This window comes from Chiloscyllium plagiosum, chromosome 22 (assembly GCF_004010195.1).
Source record: "Chiloscyllium plagiosum isolate BGI_BamShark_2017 chromosome 22, ASM401019v2, whole genome shotgun sequence".
Taxonomy (NCBI): domain Eukaryota; kingdom Metazoa; phylum Chordata; class Chondrichthyes; order Orectolobiformes; family Hemiscylliidae; genus Chiloscyllium; species Chiloscyllium plagiosum.
In genome coordinates this window covers 11419786-11439418 of record NC_057731.1, presented here as the reverse complement: position 1 = coordinate 11439418, position 19633 = coordinate 11419786, and the positions used below count along the sequence as shown (strand labels likewise).

The 19633-nt window shown below is 38.0% G+C and overlaps 1 protein-coding gene across 4 annotated transcripts in view; it reads left to right on the top strand.

The window, feature by feature from the left end:
- sgms1b (sphingomyelin synthase 1b) overlaps positions 1-19385 on the top strand; it is a 70443-nt gene extending 51058 nt beyond the window's left edge. For 3 of the 4 annotated variants that reach the window (XM_043712389.1, XM_043712387.1, XM_043712388.1), the window contains 4 exons: positions 9803-9956; positions 15016-15182; positions 15579-15716; positions 17749-19385. In XM_043712389.1, the coding sequence (XP_043568324.1) occupies positions 9803-9956; positions 15016-15182; positions 15579-15716; positions 17749-17934 (645 nt within the window). In that variant the 3' untranslated portion in view covers positions 17935-19385. The remainder of the gene's footprint in view (positions 1-9802; positions 9957-15015; positions 15183-15578; positions 15717-17748) is intronic. The other variant, XM_043712390.1, reaches the window with a different exon arrangement.
- Positions 19386-19633: the final 248 nt, after the last annotated feature.

Below are 19633 nucleotides of genomic sequence, written 5' to 3'. Positions count from 1 at the left end.
GGAGTAGAGTACTGGTGAACAGGTTATTACTGAATAATTGCTGCTTGAAAGTAATGCCAAGCGATTCCTGCGATCACTTTGCTGCTGAGTGAGATTAATTGGGTAATTGTTTGCCAGTTCAGTTTGTTGTGGGCAGAATAACAGGTTAATTTTGTCCAAAATAGACCTGTTTAAGCACTTGATTTATTCCTAAGATTCTTCATCTTCTGAGTTCAGGGACCTTTTGAACATTGTTAGAGATATAGTTTACCGGTCTGTACCTTCAGAGCAATTTATGATGATGCTCTTGAATGGGAACAGGGAAGGATTTTTTTAAAAGTCTGTTTTGTGATATGGACATGGCTGATGAGGCCAATATTTACAGCCCTTGAAGTTAGTAGTGAAACACTAGTACTTTGTGGTCATCCACAGTGCTGTTTAGAGCGGAAGAAAAACGTTCTTATATTGCAATTGATGATTAGATTTTTCTAATTAGCGGAGAAAGTAAAGAGTGTCACTGTCTGACAAGGCTGCTTCCGGGATTAATTCAATGTCCGTAGCTTGTTAACAAACTTGCCACACACTGACCACACACTTGTTGCAGAATTAGAAGAAGCCTTACAAATATTGTAGATTCAATGAAGTTTAGATTGGGAATTGAGTACAAACAAAAAAGATCAAAAACAAAGGTAGCTAAAAGGAATAGATTTTGAAGAAATTAGATTGAAGTGGATGGTGCCATTCTGGAACAAATTAATGAGTTTATCTGTTAAGACAAATGATAACACAAAGTAGCAGATCTGTTTGAAGAAGAGTAGAATGCCCAGAAGTCCCTTTGTGAAAATGGAAGATAGATTAACAAAGAAAACTCCTATGATACACTTAATCCACTTTTCTGTGTAGCCTAGGAACTCGGACAGTAAGTAATGATCTGTGAAAGAAAATAGAGGCCTTTGCAATGTGAATGTTAATGTGTACATTAAAGTCCTGTACAAAAGATCAGGCAAGAGCTTTGCAAGAGCAAAAACAACTTTTAAAATGTGACATCTGAAAAACAAAAAGTCATCATTTTGGTTATTTGAAAGTCTACAGAGCTCAAGCAGGCAAAGTGAGGGTGAGTTAGCTGGCTGACAGATGTTGAGGACTGGAGGTTCAAGAATGGTGTCCTAAAGGTGGGTGTGGGTGTGGCATAAGGTAATATTAGTTCTCATGCCTGGAAATTGCTTTAAAAAAAAGCCTTTATTACTGAGTGAGATCCAGGCTAGTCCCCCTATTGAGGGTTGGTTGACTCGGTTGGCTGGTTTGGGGTGCACAGGGTGCCAACAGCATAGTTCAGTTCTCTCACCAGCCAGAGTTACCATGAAGGATTCTCCTTCTCGATCTCTCCCTTCAGCTGAGGTGTGGTGACCCTCAGGGTAAACCACGACCAGTCATTGCTCTCTAATGAGAGTGCAGTCCTATGGTCTGATAAGATTATGGTGACTTTACTTAACGTTTGCTTAAAAATCATGGAAATATTGCTTCTGTTTAATTCCAGAATTTTATTGGTTATGTTTACAGCAATGTGAAAAATTGTCCAGATATATCCTGTGCGCAAAAAGCAGGAGACACTTAACCCAATTACTACATCATCAATCTACTCAATGAGCAGTTAAACCTATTAAGCAGAACTTCCTAAACAATAACCTGTTCACTGATGCTCTTTGCTTGCTGCCAGGGCCGCTCATCTCCTGACCTCCCAACAGCCTTTGTTCAAACATAGACAAAAGAGCTGAATCCCGGAGGTGAGGTGATGCCGACTGCCCTTGGCATCATGTCACGTTTGACCAAGTGAATCGGGAAACTGCTGTTGCAAAGCTGGAGTCGATGTGAATCCAGGAGAAAAAGGTTTTCCATTGATTGGAGTCAAATCTATCACAAAGCAAGATTCTTGTGGTTGTTGAAGGCTAGTCACCTCCATTCTAGGATATCTCTGCAGATATCCCTTAAGGTAATGTAGCCCAAACGATCATGACCCTTTCCATCCTGCCCCATACCAAATGGACTGCATCCCGTCCAAGAAAGCAGCTCATCACCTTGAAGGCAACTAGGGATGGGCAGTGTATGCTGGCCCAGTCAGCAACTCCCATAACCCTTGAATGAATTAATAAAAACATTTTTTTCAAATTGAATGCTTGTTGGTTTTTTCCACTGCCATACCCTGCTGAGGGAAAAGTGAGTTACTTCAATGTTTTGCAAACTCCAGTAGAATAGACAGCTGCCAGTTTGTGAACTTGTGCAAAAGGCAGAGCTAGGTAAGTTATAAATTTGTTTTTGTGGATTACCATACATTTTGTAGCAGGAACCCAGTGCAAATTCATAACTTGAAAAATAGAATTTGTGGAGGGAAAAACAGGTCATGTTTCAAGTGTGTGATCATGTTAACCTGAACGGTTAACTTTTGTTTTCTTGACTGATGCTGTTAGACCTATTCAATTTCCAAAATTTGCCTTTTTTGTTTCAGATTTTCAGCTGATGCACAGCTTTGCTTTAATAAAAGTATAATTTGTACAAAATTCTGCTTTTTCTTTCTAAAATTGAGCCTGTTACTAAGGTTAAAGTCCAAGATTTATCTTAGCTGAAAGATGTAAACAGGTCTGAACTTTGTTGCTTGGAATTATGTAATCACAAGGAAGTTTTGTGAACATTAGAAGTTCTGAGATGTGTTGGATATTTGTAAGTTGGCAGCAGAAGGTTTGAGTGATCAGGCTGGTTGTGACCTGTTGCAACAGGAAGGATAATTTGGGGAGGTTTAAGACATGTTTTGTAAATGTCAAGCAGATAGTGCTGTGCTGATTGTTATCGCACTGTTATCACCTGCCTTGGACCCAGAGTTATGGTTAACCTGATGGGTAATAAATATGCATATAGTCAGGTTCAAGATTGGCTGGGACAATTAGTTGAAATAAAGGTACCTGGAAGTAAATGATCAGATTTTGGTCCCAACTTCACTTTCCTATCCTTTGTAAGTCATTAATCTCCTACCACTTGCCTTTAAAAATATTCAATGCCTCTGCCTCTGCTGCTATCAGGGAAGTTGAAGATCATATTAAGTTAAGAGACTTGTTGAAAATGTAACAAATAGTTCATAATCTTACACTGTTTCCTAGTCGCCCTTAAATATAAACATGTAAAAATATGTCAGTCATTTATATTGTTGCCTCTTCCTCTCGAGCTGTATCACTTCATAGCTCTTTGCACTACTTTTCATAAGAACTATTTGTAAGAAATAGAAACAGGAGTAGGCCATTCGGCCCCTCAAACCTGTCCCAGGCCTCAATTCACTATTTTAAAAATATATCTGCCTCTTTTTGTTTTTTGAGAAAAGAATATTTGTAGTGATCTAGCTTCCATAACTCCCTGGGGCAGAAAATTCCAGAAACCTTCTAGGAAAAGAAATTCCTTCCAATCCCAGTTTTAAATGTGTCCCCTTATTCTGAAACTGTGTCCCATAGTTTGAGATTCCCCCATTAGTGGAAATCACTTGCTAGTTGTTTCACCCTGGCATTGAGCTCGGGAGTGCTATGATATTTCCTGAAGGCTGAAAAGCAACCATTCACAATTATTGTTTCATGTCATTCACCCAACTTTGAATCCATGTAATTCTGGTGCCATTTTATTCCATGAGCTTCAAAGCTGCCAAAAGTCCTTTAGGCAAACACTTTATCAAATGCCTCTTGTAAGTCTGTTTACATCGCATCAACTGCATTTTCCATATTGAGATTTTTTTCATGAGGTAGCAGGAAAAGTCAATCAAGTTGGATAAAGATGATCAGCCTCCAACCTGCGATTTCCCTTAACAGATCCACAATTGTCAAGTGACTTTTAAAAGCTTTCTTAGCACCAAGATTAAATTGATTGTAAGTAGCTAGAATCTTTGTGTTGAGCTCTGAAAAATATTCTCATCAGACTCCGAATATTAGCTCTGTCTCTCTTGCCACATATGCTGCTAGACTGCTGAGTTTTTCCAGCACTTTGTTTTTATTCCTGGCATTGAGCCTTTTACAAGTAACTGTCTGTTAGCCTCAAAATTACTTTATCATTCCTGCTCTCTGTGACAGTCAAATTAAGCACATGCAAGGATTCTTTCTCCCACTAGCAGTGAATCTTTATAAACATTAATATTTTCAAATATTTTTCTAGCCACGTCAGAGTCTTCCTATTCCAGTCCTAGCTTTCAGTTCATTTTGTCCCACATTCAAGGTTTTTCACCCTCCCAAAGGTGGGAAGAGGCTGAAAGGATGTGCTCTCGCCCACTATCACTGTACCTGGAGTCGACATAGAAGTTAAAGATCCTGAGAAGCACCTAGAATTCCTCAATTTACTTGTCTTTCAGTGTCAGGTTGACAAAGCATTGAGCAAGTTCTGTACTTAAGAATTATAATTTTTTGCAAATAAATAGATTCTAACATAAACAATGATCAATAGTCTTCATCAAAGTCTGTTAAAATTCTTTATAGGCAGAGGGGAAGACTCTGAAGGCAGTTCTATAGTCCCTGTTCATAAGATTTGCTGAGATGATTCATATCCTGATCAGAATGCTGTTTCTCAGTCTTTTTCTAGATGCTTTCACTTGTTTGCAGGAGGCTCAGGTTAACTGGTTCACTGACTTATTAAAAGTCTAGTTCGCAGCAACTACTGAAGTAAATCATTATTTTTCGGGCTGAGTGTACCTTTTTTTTAGCTGCAAGAATATGGACAGCACCTGAGCTTGCAAAGATCTGTCCGTTTGTCCCTACCTTGGTTCACAGCCCAAAGCTGTTCAGCTGCATGGGAGCAAATCTCTTGTCAGACTGAAGGTCTTTTATCATTGAGAATCCACAGACAAATCAGCTATGTGTTGCCAGCTGAATCTCCCTGTATGTTTCCATTGGCTGCACCTAGTCTGCAAACCTTTTCAATACTGCTTAAATCAATAGCTGTGTAAATAGTACCAATGTCAGGTTAGTTTCAAAAATATCCCTCAAAAATACTTGGATTTGAAAGCAGTTTTTTTTTTTGCTTTTCAGTCCACAATCAAAATTACAGAAAATTTAAGACAGACTTTACAAATGATCCATTGCATGTAATCTAAGAGATTGACAGTTAAAGTATTATTTATAGGTTTTAATGAGTTATTTTGACATTTACGTTGTTGAGGATATTATTCTCTGCTGTTGTTGATGCAGACTATTTATAGAACATAGAAGAATATAGCGCAGTACAGGCTCTTTGGCCCTCGATGTTGCGCCGATCCAAGCCCACCTAACCTACACTAGCCCACTATCCTCCATATGCCTATCCAATGCCTGCTTAAATGCCCATAAAGAGGGAGAGTCCACCACTGCTACTGGCAGGGCATTCCATGAACTCACGACTTGCTGAGTAAAGAACCTACCCCTAACATATGTCCTATACCTACCACCCCATAATTTAAAGCTATTTCTTGGAATAAAACAGTACCTGCCTTTATAAGCAGTTGTGAAGTGCTTTTTGGATAATTCAGACGAAGAGGCACCAGTCAGATTGAGTTGCACTGTGTCCTATGTCACATTCATGTCTGTCTGTGTGCTGTGTGTTCAGGTGCTTTGTGACTGCTCAGACTGTTCAAGCTCAACTTGCAGCCATCACTTAGAATTGTGTGACTATAATGTATTTTACCTTTGAGTATTGGTACAAGTTAAATGTGATCACTGTTTTAGCATTTTGAGTTTGCACTAGAAGGAATGAATTAACTCAGTAAAAAGTTAGCTTAAACAACCAGAAAATACTATTTCAGTACGATTATTAGTTCACTATCCCAGAATGTTAGTCATAAACAGACAGATCAAGTAAATATTTTTATGCATTTGCATGCATTTCCTCATTTCGTTTCTAAACAGGACTAAGAGAGATTTTGGGTTAAATGTGGGTTTGGTTTCATGTCAGTTTGATGCCAATCTATCCGGAGACGCGCAGGTTTTGTTGCAGAGTGCCAATGGAGTATGAACTCCTGGAAGTTCATCCGGAGCAATTGAAGATTCTTGCGCAGAATGATTTTTATGAACTTCCAATGGATTTAGAATTAAAGAAGTTTACAGCACAGAAAGAGGCTTTTCATTTCTTCATGTCTGTCAGCTGAAAAGCAGCTACTTGGCAATTGTATCCTATAACCTAGTGTGTGATGGCACTTGAGTGCATATCAAGTATTTACTGATCAGCTCAACGTATAAGGGAATAATTCAGTGTGTAAATGAATATCCTATATCGGGCTTTTGCCCGGAACCTCGACTTTCCCGCTCCTCAGATGCCGTCATACCTGCTGTGCTTTTCCAGCGCCACAATTTTTGACTCTGATCACCAGCATCTGCAGCCCTCACTTTCTCCTCTATGTGTACTATATTTACTATTCTAGCTACTGGAGTATGGCTTTAGTTGTCATTTGCAAAACCATGCACACATTTCGAGCTTATGGCTTTGTTTTTAAGCAAATTGGATTTCTCAGAAATCCCAGACTTAACTGGATATGGGAAGAATTCAGTGTTTGATCTTTGGTCTTTCCTCCCACTTGGGATTTCCTGTTGGAGGTTATAGGAGCAAAAATTAGATCTACCCACATATGAAATATTGTAATCATTTGGACATGTCATTGGGTTTTTTTTTTTTGAATGATTTATATCAAGATACAATTGTTAATCTCTGGCTTCTAACAATGTGAAGAATAGTGAAGAGAGCACTTAAATTTTCAAGGGAAATCTCTTTAGTGATTTTAATATTTCTTTAATCATTTGCAGTGCATTTGCTGCTATTGTTGACAAACGTACTAGCTATCAATATATCCACAAACGGGGTTAGTGATCTGTTTATGTTGGTATTGGGCAAAACTGGGAAAGCTAGATTATTCAACAGAAGCAAATGGCTGGAGAAATTCAGCAAGTTTGTCAGCATCTGTGAAGATAGAGAAAGCAGATGTAACATTTCAAAACTTCAACTCTGTTTTCTCTCCACATATGCTGCCAGTGCTGAAAATGTGTTGCTGGAAAAGCGCAGCAGGTCAGGCAGCATCCAGGGAACAGGAGAATCGGCGTTTTGGGCATAAGCCCTTCTTCAGGAAGGGCTTATGCCTGAAACGTCAATTCTCCTGTTCCCTGGATGCTGCCTGACCTGCTGTGCTTTTCCAGCAACACATTTTCAGCTCTGATCTCCAGCATCTGCAGACCTCACTTTCTCCTCAAACATATGCTGCCAGACCTAGTGAACCTCTCCAGCAACTACAGTTTTGTTTCAGATTTCCAGCATATGCAGTTCTTTGTTTTAAGGTTGATCAGGTAGACAGATCATTAACATCTTATCTTACAGGTGACAGTGCTAATGATGCAGCACTCCTTTAGCACTTAGCTAATGTGTCAGCCTAGGAAATGTGTTCAAGCGGACTCGAACATATTGCTTTCTGAATCCTGATGCTAGGTCAAGGACCAAAAGGCACTAATAATTCTGAAACATATTATCATTAGTTTAATAAGAAAGTATAACTGACGAAGCACAGATTCCACTGGCCACAGCTAAGGAACAAATGTGCAAGATTAAGGATGTACTCTTGTAGCGGATAAAACTTTTGATCCATCAAAGTTGTGCCCACATTAACAAATGGAAAATCAGGATATTAGCCAGAAAATATAAGGCTGACATACAGAATGTTTCAATAGTCAAAAAAATAGTTGTCTTAAAAAAGTTGAGGGTTTAGAAGCCAGCTCAAATTGCTACACCATAAGAGTTCGCCAGAGATGACAATTGGGAAGGCTGCTGGTATTAAAAACTCGGAATGGTAAGAGCCAACAGTAAACAAAAATGATGGCTTCACCTTTGCCTCTACTGAGCTTAACAGTTAACATTGTGCAAAGCAGTGTTGAAATAGAGGTGTGAAGTAGGAAGGTAAAATTGGATGTTATCAGCATATGTACAGAAACTAGAGCTCTTTTGATGCAGTGGTTAGTGTTTGTATCTGAGCCGGGAGGCTTGGGTTCAAGTGCCCCCCCCGCCCCGCTTTGGAAATGCATCTGAACAGATTGATTTTAAAAGACATCAACATGTAGAAACCTACTATATTTGCTTGAGTGTTGGATATTGAACACCCTTCGTATCAGCTCACAAACTTGCTCAAAAGCAGGATCAACCAAATAACCACACTATTTTTGATCAGTGCAAATATTCAAAAGCATCTTTCCTATATTTTTGAAAGAAAAGCAGATGTGCTAGAAACACTGAGCAGTTCTGGCAGCATATGTGGAGAGAAAAGTAAGGTTAACATTTAGAGTCCAATGATCCTTCATCCGAACCGACTCTACAAAGGGTCACTGGATTCCCAACGTGTACCCCGTTTTTCTCTTTACATGGGCTGTTGGACATTCTGAACTTCACCAGCACTTCACATTTTTATTTGATTTCCAGCGTCCACAGTTTTGTCTTTGTCCTTCATTTGAAAGGAATGTGATCTCCATTATCATTTGGATTCCTAGAAAGTGGTAATGAGGTATGAGATTGCAGGCAAGAAGCAACATCCATGAGCAAATGCTATAATAGGAATTAAATCATACTGAGAACATTAGTTTCTTTAAGTTTCTACATTGCTTTCATGCCAAGGCTGCAATTATTTATTGCCAGGACCTTGTTGCCTGAGAAGGTGATTATTGGCTGCTTAGAGTATTAATTTTTTTCATACTTGTGCAGCTTGTTGGGCAATTTTAGAGAGCATCAAGAGTTAATCAACTAAAACCAGATCTGGTTTCCTTCCCTAGAGAGCATTAGGTAACATCCATGGTCATCTTTCTTATTCTGAAGTCAGTTTACAAATTGTCTGATTTATGGAAGTCAGTTTTGGTAGTAGAATTTAAACTTGGTCTTTTGAGCTATTTATTAAATCAAAGATCTACTTATTTCCCCTATTCATGCACCATGCAAATGGGAACGTTGAGGAACACATTCTGTTCTATGGTCGGAAATGAACAAATGATAGGACCTAGGTAAAGGCTTTAATCGCACCGATATGGTTTGTCTAGATCTGAAGTGATGAGAGAGGATGTTGCAAAAATATGACCACACTTGTCAGTTAATTCCCCTTCTGATTGTGTTGTGTTACTTGCTGTTGCTCTGAAGAGCAACAAGTTGATTACATTGTAAATGTATGCAACTTGATGCCATAGTACCAGAAATATAAAATTAGTTTGATTTTAAGTAGTTTGGATGTTTTGGATCGTAGTGCATCTGAGAAATGTCTGAAAAATAATAAAGTACAATAGCATTGTGTCTTTTTAATATTTGCTGTGTTGCAGTCTACAAACTAAGGAGAGAAAAACATCATGTAGTTTATTCCAACAAAATTCGTGAAAGCCATTTCTTTGAGGCCAGTAATTGGGGACAAAGTAATCGAGCGCTGTGCAAGGAAACAGCCTTTTGAGATGGGTCTGAGCGTGTGTATATGGCTAAATGCTGACCTAATTTGTATGTTAAGACAATGATGTGGAGTACTTAGTGCTTGGAGAAGGATTGAGTCAAACCAGTCAGCATCAATTAGCAACTGTTGATCACTACGTCATCACGAAGCCTGAATGGTTTCTCATCCTGGAGAATGCCCCTTGAAACACTCCAAATTTGCATTTCATTGAAGCAAAGTTATTGTACCCAGCAGAGTGCAAATAGTTTGTTGTGGTTCAAAGCAGGCTATTGCAAGAGCCATGTTGTTTCACGTTTTGTGTGTAATATTTGATTAGCCCAAGTAATTTTATTTCAGTTTGATTGAAGACATTTGTTTTTCTTTCTTATTTTGCAGCTGTTTGGAGATATGGAAGCACAGTTTAGGAGAATTATGAAGATGATAGCTGGAGGTGGGCTGTCAATCACAGGGGCGCACACCATGTGTGGAGACTACCTGTACAGTGGCCACACTGTTATGTTAACACTCACCTACTTATTTATCAAAGAGTGTAAGTTCCTTTATTTTTGAAAAAGAATTATGTTGACTATTTTTTTTTCTTTTTAAATTTTGAACGTGTTTGTACTTTATCAAGATAGTTCACTGATCCTCCATGCCAAATTGAGGGGCAACAAGATAGTGGTTTTAAGGTGCTGAAGGTTCCCCAAAACCATAGATTCAAGTGATTCTGACATGTTTCCTTATGTCTGAGGTATGCTGGAATGATGGAGGTTCTATACTCTGCATTTAGTGATGAGTGAGAGCATTTCTTGATGGTGCAATTGAGATTCAGTGCAAACTTGATTTCGAAGTGCTTGTAACAGTAGAAAGCCAGACAGCTCTGTGGAATGCAAAGATCTTTATGCTGGTATCAATTTGTTCTTGTTGTTACTTTTTGCCCATTGAACAAGTGCAGCATATCACAATATGGAGCAGGGGTCACTGGCACACACACGCTACCAAATCTATAGTGTGCCACAAATTCCATTATTGGGAAAACAAGCGATTTTGATTACACCAGTCCTAATATTCCATTTACTGTAGTTTATCCTGTGGTCTCAGTGTACCTTGTAACTTTGACCGTTTCAAATTTAGCTCATCTGACATTAATGATGTAGCTTGTGTTACGAGTTCCACATTCATAACATTCCAATTAAATGTGTAGGCTGCCCAACAAGTTGCTCATTTGAATGCAGATTGGATTGCGGAGCCTCATTTCTTCTAATAATTGTTTTTTCCCATTTCTAATGTTTGTTCTCTTACCAGTTTTGTTTTGTGCACTTACATATACGGCCATGCTTCATTTCTGTCAAAACTCCTTCTCAAATATTTGTAGTATGTTAACATTTCCTGGATGTTCTCCAGTGCCAAAGAAATTTAATGTGACTGTTTTAAAAAGCCCTTGAACTCTTCTGTTTTCATTGAAATGCAAATTCAGATTGTGCATGTTACTTTTCATGAAGCCATCATTGTTTTATTAATATTGCCATCAATCTAATTTTTTAAAACACACTTTAGCAGAATTTGAAACAATTAAAAGACCTTCGTATGAATGTAGTCTAACAAGGTGGTAACATGTTGATTGACCTGTGCTGTTGAAAAATGAACTTTAGTGTTATCCTTTATTTCTGCTTCCTCAAGTCAACTTTGATTAATATTTGAGGTTTCATTTTGAGATTCTGGTCCCACTGTCTTTATAAGTTATGTGAATATTCCTTTACTTTCACTTTTTTTTGTGGAAATGCATGTAAGGAAATGTACCAAATAAGTGTACCAAAAAATTTAAATAATTTAGCACTCCCAATAGCTCTGTGAATAGTGGACAAATTGATGCAATATAGATGCACATCAGTGTGAAAGAGCCCAGCTTTGATTATGTTCTATGGACTTCAGTAAGGTGTTCGACAAGGTTCCACATGGAAGACTGATTAGCAAGGTTAGATCTCATGGAATACAGGGAGAACTAGCCATTTGGATACAGAACTGGCTCAAAGGTAGAAGACAGAGGGTGGTGGTGGAGGGTTGTTTTTCAGATTGGAGACCTGTGATCAGTGGAGTGCCACAAGGATTGGTGCTGGGTCCTCTACTTTTTGTCATTTACATAAATGATTTGGATGCGAGCATAAGAGGTACAGTTAGTAAGTTTGCAGATGACACCAAAATTGGAGGTGCAGTGGACAGTGAAGAGGGTTACCTCAGATTACAACAGGATCTTGACCAGATGGGCCAATGGGCTGAGAAGTGGCAGATGGAGTTTAATTCAGATAAATGAGAGGTGTTGCATTTTGGGAAAACAAATCTTAGCAGGACTTGTACACTTAATGGTAAGGTCCTAGGGAGTGTTGCTGAACAAAGAGACCTTGGAGTACAGGTTCATAGCTCCTTGAAAGTGGAGTCGCAGGTAGATAGGATAATGAAGGCAGCGTTTGGTATGCTTACCTTTATTGGTCAGAGTATTGAGTACAGGAGTTGGGAGGTCATGTTGCGGCTGTACAGGTCATTGGTTAGGCCACTGTTGGAATATTGCGTGCATATAGGAAAGATGTTGTGAAACTTGAAAGGGTTCAGAAAAGATTTACAAGGATGTTGCCAGGGTTGGAGGATTTGAGCTCTTGGGAGAGGCTGAACTGGCTGCAGCTGTTTTTCCTGGAGCGTTCGGAGGCTGAAGGGTGACCTTTAATGAGGTTTACAAAATTGAGGGGCATGGATAGGGTAAATAGGCAAAGTCTTTTCCCTGGGGTCGGAGAGTCCAGAACTAGAGGGCATAGGTTTAGGGTGAGAGGGAAAGAGATAAAAGAGACCTAAGGGGCAACTTTTTCATGCAGAGTGGTACGTGTATGGAATGAGCTGCCAGAGGAAGTGGTGTAGACTGGTACAATTGCAACATTTAAGAGGCATTTGGATGGGTATATAAATAGGAATGGTTTGGAGGGATATGGGCCTGGTGCTGGCAGGTAGGACTAGATTGGGTTGGGATATCTGGTCGGCATGGATAGGTTTGACCAAAGGGTCTGTTTCCGTGCTGTACACCTCTATGACTCTGACTCTATTCAGAAGGGACCACAGCGGAAGCATTATTGTTAGTCTCAACCCCAGACCAGAGAGGAGGAAAACACAATCACACACGCCACTCAAATGATGAGCACTATTAGACCAAGTATGGATGTTGTAGTTGGAGGGCAGTGTTCAAGTTGTCTCGCCTATTAATCTGTTCAGTATTTGTTCCCTAGGAATCCATAGGACAATTTTTCTAACCAAGAGATCAGAGTGATAACTATGTCCCAATTTGCACTGAGAGAGATCCCTCTGCCTCTTGTGTTTCTGTTCTTCTTTCTCTTAATTATTGTGACTTTCTTGCTGATCCTCTTGACACTTATTGTTGTCATATTATCACCCCATCATTTTGCCTTTCCTCTAGTTACATTCCATTTCTTCCCTTAAAACAGTATTCAAAGGCAATCAGTTGAGTTTTTTCCCTGGAAAGCACATTGCTGTACTGTTGCCATGGCAGAGGCAAATGTTACAGTGATGATGAGTTGAGGGATTTTCTATTAAGAATGATTTATTTAAGACTTTAAGTGTCTTGGAACATTTTACATGTTATTTCTTAACCAGAGCAATAAAAATTTTAAATTCTCAATGTTTTTACATCAAATATCTCAAAGTACTTTAAACAATTAAGTGCTTAGAATGTAGTCTCTGTTCTACAACTATAAAATGTACAGGCATTTTAAAAGCCAGTTGAGATTGATGAAGAAAAAATGTTAATGTCGTGGAATTTATAATTAGCACTTGTAACAGCTTCACCAACCATAGATTGTTTTAACCATGGATTGACTTCAAATCCTAGTTGAAAGTGTTTGAAAAACAGTGAATGGAGAAATATGAACTGAGCCAAGCTTGTTGCAAATAATGAGCAGGAGATGAAGGATTATGATACCTTGGGATATGAGAGAGTAGACTCCGATGCATAGGCAAACTGTTCAAGGTACTAAAATTACTGGAGCGGCACTGGGAGAGCCAAAGTGTAGAAGTGGCGCCCCAGGAATACAGCAGCGATACACTTGTGGATATTAGTGTTTAATGTGCACAGAGATGTCAAGATATTTTAGCAATATACAGCAAAATGAATATAGTAGTATAAAGCACCTTTAACTAGATTGGCCCCTTATGGATGTTTTAGAAATCGGGTTGTACAGATATGTTACAAATCCACTAAGGAGGAAGTGTGAGAAAAATCTTGTGTAACTATGTAACCAATGAAAAAGATTTTGGGAGAGTTGGGAAGAATTAATAAGTTTGGACCCAAGTACTGGGCAATTCGAGCAGTTGGAAGCAAGAAATTGTCTATATTGTATCTATGTAGGATTTATATTGTATTTTGAAAGAGTTTTATTTTTCTTATCAATAATATAAATAAAGTACTGATAGAGCAGTGGGTAAAAACGATGACTGAGATGCTTTAGTTTTGAGTGGTGCTGGAAAAGCACAGCAGTTCAGGCAGCATCCGAGGAGCAATAAAATCAACGTTTCAGGCAAAAGCCTTTCATCAGGAATACAGGTTGTATACACACTAATCTAAACTCGGATAGAGCAGTGGGAAAATGCTGGTGCATTTATGCTGCTGTAAGAATTGATCATTACAAATCAGCACTTTAGATTTTAATCTATCAGTAACACTACTGAAGGTGTTGTCATAAGGTGATGTAAGATCAAGAAGTAAAAAACATTGGTCATAGAGGCACAAAGTACGGCACAGAAACAAACCCTTCGTTCAACTTGTCCAAGCCAACCAGATATCCTAACCTAATCTAGTCCCATTTGCCAGCACTTGGCTCATATCCCACTAAACCCTTCTTACTTGTATACCCATTCAGATGCCTTTTAAATGTTGCAATTGTACCAGCCTCCACCACTTCCTCTGGCAGCTCATTCCATACCCGTACCACCCTCTGCCTGAAGAAGTTGCCCCGTAAGTCCCTTTTATATCTTTCCCCTTTCACCCTCAACCTATGTCCTGTAGTTCTGGACTCTCCCACCCCAGGGAATGTTGATACCCAATGATGTTTTGATACATACCACACAATAAATAGTCACATTATCAACAGAGATTTTTCATGTATTGTCTTCACGTTTTATGAACCTACAGTTTAATGGCTATAATGCATATATTTCTATCACTTCATTTGATAACTACATTTCTTCATATTTTGTATTTAAATACAAAGTACTCACAGGTACTTGGTCTCTTGGGCATCCTTTATTTCAATTTTTCAACTTGGGTTCACCTTAAGTTGCCTGAGCTCTTTAAGTTCTGGAATTCTCTTCCTAAATCTTTTTATACCGTATTTTCCCCCTTTCAGGCTTCTTAAAACCTACTAACTTTGACCTCGTTTATCCTTATCTGTCTTAATCTGCTGTGGTTCTGTGGTACATTTTGTTTTATAATGCTTCCTTTGGGAGATGACTTTGGGAATTTTTATTACATTGAAGACACTGTGTAAGTAAAATCTGTTCATTGGATTTTAGACCACTGACATTTTAGGAAATAAATTTCCGTTTTCTTTCAGATTCTCCAAAGCGATGGTGGTGGTATCACTGGTCTTGCTGGATTCTCAGTATTGTTGGGGTTTTCTGCATTCTTCTCGCACATGACCACTACACTGTGGATGTAGTAGTGGCATATTATATTACTACACGTCTTTTTTGGTGGTATCATACTATGGCCAACCAAGAAGTAAGTTCCTCCTTGTGAAATCAGTATATTAGCAAAGTTTGTTAACATATTTAAATAAAAACTCCTGCATCTATACAACAAAAAGTCCTCTTTGAAATGTGTATGTCTGTGGCTTAATCTGGCTCTATCCCAACTCTGACTAAATTGGATTACTTACATCTTCATGGAATCTGTGGGGTGGTCTGCTTTATTTATATTGCAAGCTGTAAACTGAATGGACCAGAAATGAGAAGGTCCTGGTTTGGACCTTGCAATATAAATGCAATACATCTTGTGTAAGATGACATATGTTCTAATCAAGAATCCTTTAATTAAAAAATCTCTTGTCCACCGATAACATGCATGATCAGTCACCTTAGCTCCCTCAGTGGGAAATTTGACTTTTAATGTGTGCTGACTCTTCCACATGCTGCGACAACTGCACACATGGAAGGGAAGTGGGAGAGTGAGAGCCAGAGAGAAGAGAGTATGGCCTGGAGGGATGTGAATAGCAGTGGAGAGTCCAGAATAGAGCGGCATCCAGTCCAGGAGCAGGTGAGCCTGCTCTCCCTGTAGTCTACCATATCATTTAGTGCAGTGATTCACAATTAAGATGGCATTTGCCTTTCAACCTCCCTTATGAATAACCTCAACTTCTAGTGTGTTACATGACTGTGTAAGATGTCTCTGGTGGAAACTTAAACATTCAGCTATTCAAGATGATCAGAATTTGAAACTAGTGTCTGGAGCAAAGTGAGAATATCATGCACTAATCTTTAAATGGCTGACCCTGATTACCTTGATCTAATGAATGCATGTTTGAGGATTATCTATTATCCATTTAGTCGTCTCCCTGATTTAATTGCTTATATTGAACTCAACAAATGTAAGCGGTTAATTTTTTTTCAATGTTATATTAAGGCTGTCAGTTCCTTTATACATAAAGAACAAGTTCCTGTTTGCTTTTTGCTATTCTCTCATCCTTCTGGGAGAAAAATAAAACTCTTCAGCTGGGTTGAAATGCCATTCCTTTTAACTGTACAGAAAGGTATCACTACATTTCTTCATTACTGCAAAATGGTTTGGTTATAATGAGGCACAGCATGTTCTTTTGAAAAATCAAAAATAAGACAAGTGTATTGGCCTGCTCCATGAGGATTTAAATGTTTGTTTTTCTCAAGGATTGGAATTTTGGTTCATTGTTGCCAAATAATTACTAATTCAGTGCATCTATTAGGCTGAGGCAATTGGATTCCTTTTTAATTTGTTAACCCTAAATTCTGCTGCTGCACATTGACACATGCTGGGAGGTGGTTCTGGAGGTGTTATTGCTTGAATTCCTCCTCACATTGGCCATCCTTCACCTTTCAGTCTGAAGAGAATGGAGCTGAATTCTAGTAAACAGGCACCCATTACTTCCCTGGCACAAACAATAGACTAAATGGTGCAATTACTCATTTTGCAGGGACGGAGGGACCAGGAATTGAAGTGCACAGGTCTTTGAAGGTTCAGGACATATTGAGAGTGATTAAAGTAGCAGCTGAAGTCTTCATACATAGGGGCAATGGCTAAAAAGATGGAGAATTTTTATTAAACCTTTGTCACAACTAAAATGTTGATTCTTGCCAAACTATTGGGAAGTATGTGAAAGTTCCTGAGAGGCATTTACAACGGGAATTCAGCTTGGGAAACCTAGGCAAAGGGAAATGAAGGGAGATTTGACAGATTTGTATAATGCTAATAGGTTTAGCCAAATTAGACAAAGAAGGTTGTCCCATTAATGAATGGGACATAATAAGGGAACTCTGATTTAAGGTTTTGGGCAGGAAGGATATGAAAAAGAACATGTCTTTTTTAGACAGCAAGTGGTAATGGCCTTAAAGACATTTCCTACTAGAGTGGCAAAATAATTTCAAAAGAATATTGGGTGGGAGCTTGTGGAAAATAATCTTGCAGGAATCGAATACTGAAATTGTACTGTCTGGATTGCTCTACAGAGGACTAGCATGGCAGTTAATGCTCAATTTGGTGGTGTTCTAATTACTATTGCATGAGAACCTCTGTAGATTCTTTTTAAAAGTACACTGGACCTTCTGTGATCTTCAATAGACCCCTTTTGCTTGCTTCCACCATGTCATGTTCCCCAGCAGTGGGTCACCGATTAACATAATTGGGAGTTACAGAAGTTTTGATCCTCCATGTGTGTGTATATCGAACATTGTCTTGGTTTAGGAATGAAAGGAAATAGTGTTAGTAAATAAGATCTGAACTTTAGTGATCCTGTAAAAAGTAATTTAACAAAAAAATACTCCCCTGCTTTGACTTTAAGCACAAATATTCTGGTAGATGATCGGGAAGATGGTTAACTGGGTGTAAAAATATTAAAAGTTCCAGTCTGTTGTCAAAAGAATTTAAAGGCTTTCTGTAGCAAAATGATTGTAAACTGCTTGTTCAATATAAGACAATTTTGTTGAATTGCTGCATTCTCCCCTTGTATATTACTCCCGATTGTATAAGTATTTTATTTTTGTAAATTGTTCCCACAAGTATGATCTAACTAACATATTTAAATTATTTTCTTTTTAAGGTACTAAAGGAACCCTCCAAGACTAATTTTCTATCCCAAGTGTGGTGGTATAAGTTCTTTCGGTTTTTGGAAAGCAATGTTCAAGGCATTGTGCCTCGCACATATCATTTGCCACTTTCCTGGTCATCCATATCACAGTTCTTTGGGAGAAAAGTTAAATACAGCAGATTAGTGACTGATACATAACACTAGATAATCTAAGGGACTGTGCAAAGTGCTGAAAAATCCTGTTGAGCTGATGCCATAGTGAATTTTCTGCTAATTCATGTCCTGCAACATTCACTTTTACTGAAGTGTTCCAATTAACTGGTCAGCACTGTGATCTTTCCAAAGGACTACAGAGAACAAAAATGATTGACATGCACTGTATAATCTTCCTTTGTTAATTGTCTTTTTGTCTTTGGTATATGCCATAAACACAAAATCACGTTTAATTGTATTTGATATTAACTGCATCAGTGGCAATTGTGTCCTGTCTGCTAGTGTTTTCTTTCGCATATGTCTGCAAAGATGTCTGAGATAAATTGTATTTTTTTCAATCAGAAATTCATCTTTAATAATCCTTGCCCCAAAGACTGGGCTTAAAAGCCATTTTCTTAGCAATGTTTAGATATTAAAAAAAAAACTGTTGATGAATATAACGATTAGGTTCTGTTTGCAAACAAATTCTTGTGCATTTTGGAACCATTGTGGCAAAAGAAACTTAAGTGCAAAAATGTTTTGTAGTAATCATTCTTGTTATTTATGTTAAATGAATGTGGCAGTGCAAAAAAATCTACACAATGGTTTTTCAAGTATTTAAAATGAGATCTGCATGGGATGGTGGACTCCAACACAAACATTATAGCAAGAATGAAATCAGCACTGAGTGGAAATTTTGACTGATTGTTTGTTTTTCTAGTGCCTTTTCTTGTCCTGATTGTATGGTCAATAGGTGGTCTCAGATGTAGTATATGAAAACTCAAAAAGCCTATATGTATATTACCTTGAGTATTGAGTTAATAATTAACTGTTGCAGAATTGCAAAATGTAAGCTCAACAGTGAGCATTCAGTTTTGTAGTTAATGTTTGTGCACACTCTGTCTTGAATAATTTGAGATATTGGGTGCAAAATAAAAGAAAATGGTAATATTCAATTTACTAACTATGGGCATGTCCTGTTAGATATATAACTGTACAGGTAAATTATTTTATTATATAAATGGGAAGTACAACACAGCAAATCTAACTGTTGTATTTCAACTTCCTTTTTACAGATTTTGCATTTTTCTTAAATATCAAGTCATAACATGAAGGCAAAAAAAAATAAATTTATGTACAGAGGTTAAAGTACTAGCAAAGTATTCATGCTCCTCTGACCCATTAGTTGGTAAATCAGCTACAAAGATATTCTATTTCTATAAATTTTATTATATTTGTGCAAATAATGCATGTAGTCTCACCCAAATCAAAAGTCAAGTGAAAATGAAGTCTCTATTTGCCAACGTGAGAAATAGTTTTTTATTGCAAATTATATGATCTCCATTCTGTATTTTATGTGAAAGAAAGTTCTTTTCTGTAGTTTTGTGTATTCACAAGGTGATATTTGTATTGTAAAACAATTATGGTGAAGGATAATAAAAAAGCTTTAAATGTAAGTATTTCTTTTCTTTTTATCATCTTTGGGAAACATTTCAAAATGCTTTTCTGGATTCTTCTTCAGTTGAAATCCTCTTAATGAATTGCTCCTGCCTGGCAATTAGTCCTGACTAATTTTCCTGACTCAGTCCTACTCTCATGTGACCTTTGATTGGGGGAAAGGATGATGAAGTAAACAGACCTAACTGGACATGTGCGTGATTACTGACTGATTTTTTTTTTTGTTGACTCACTTAGGTAATTATTA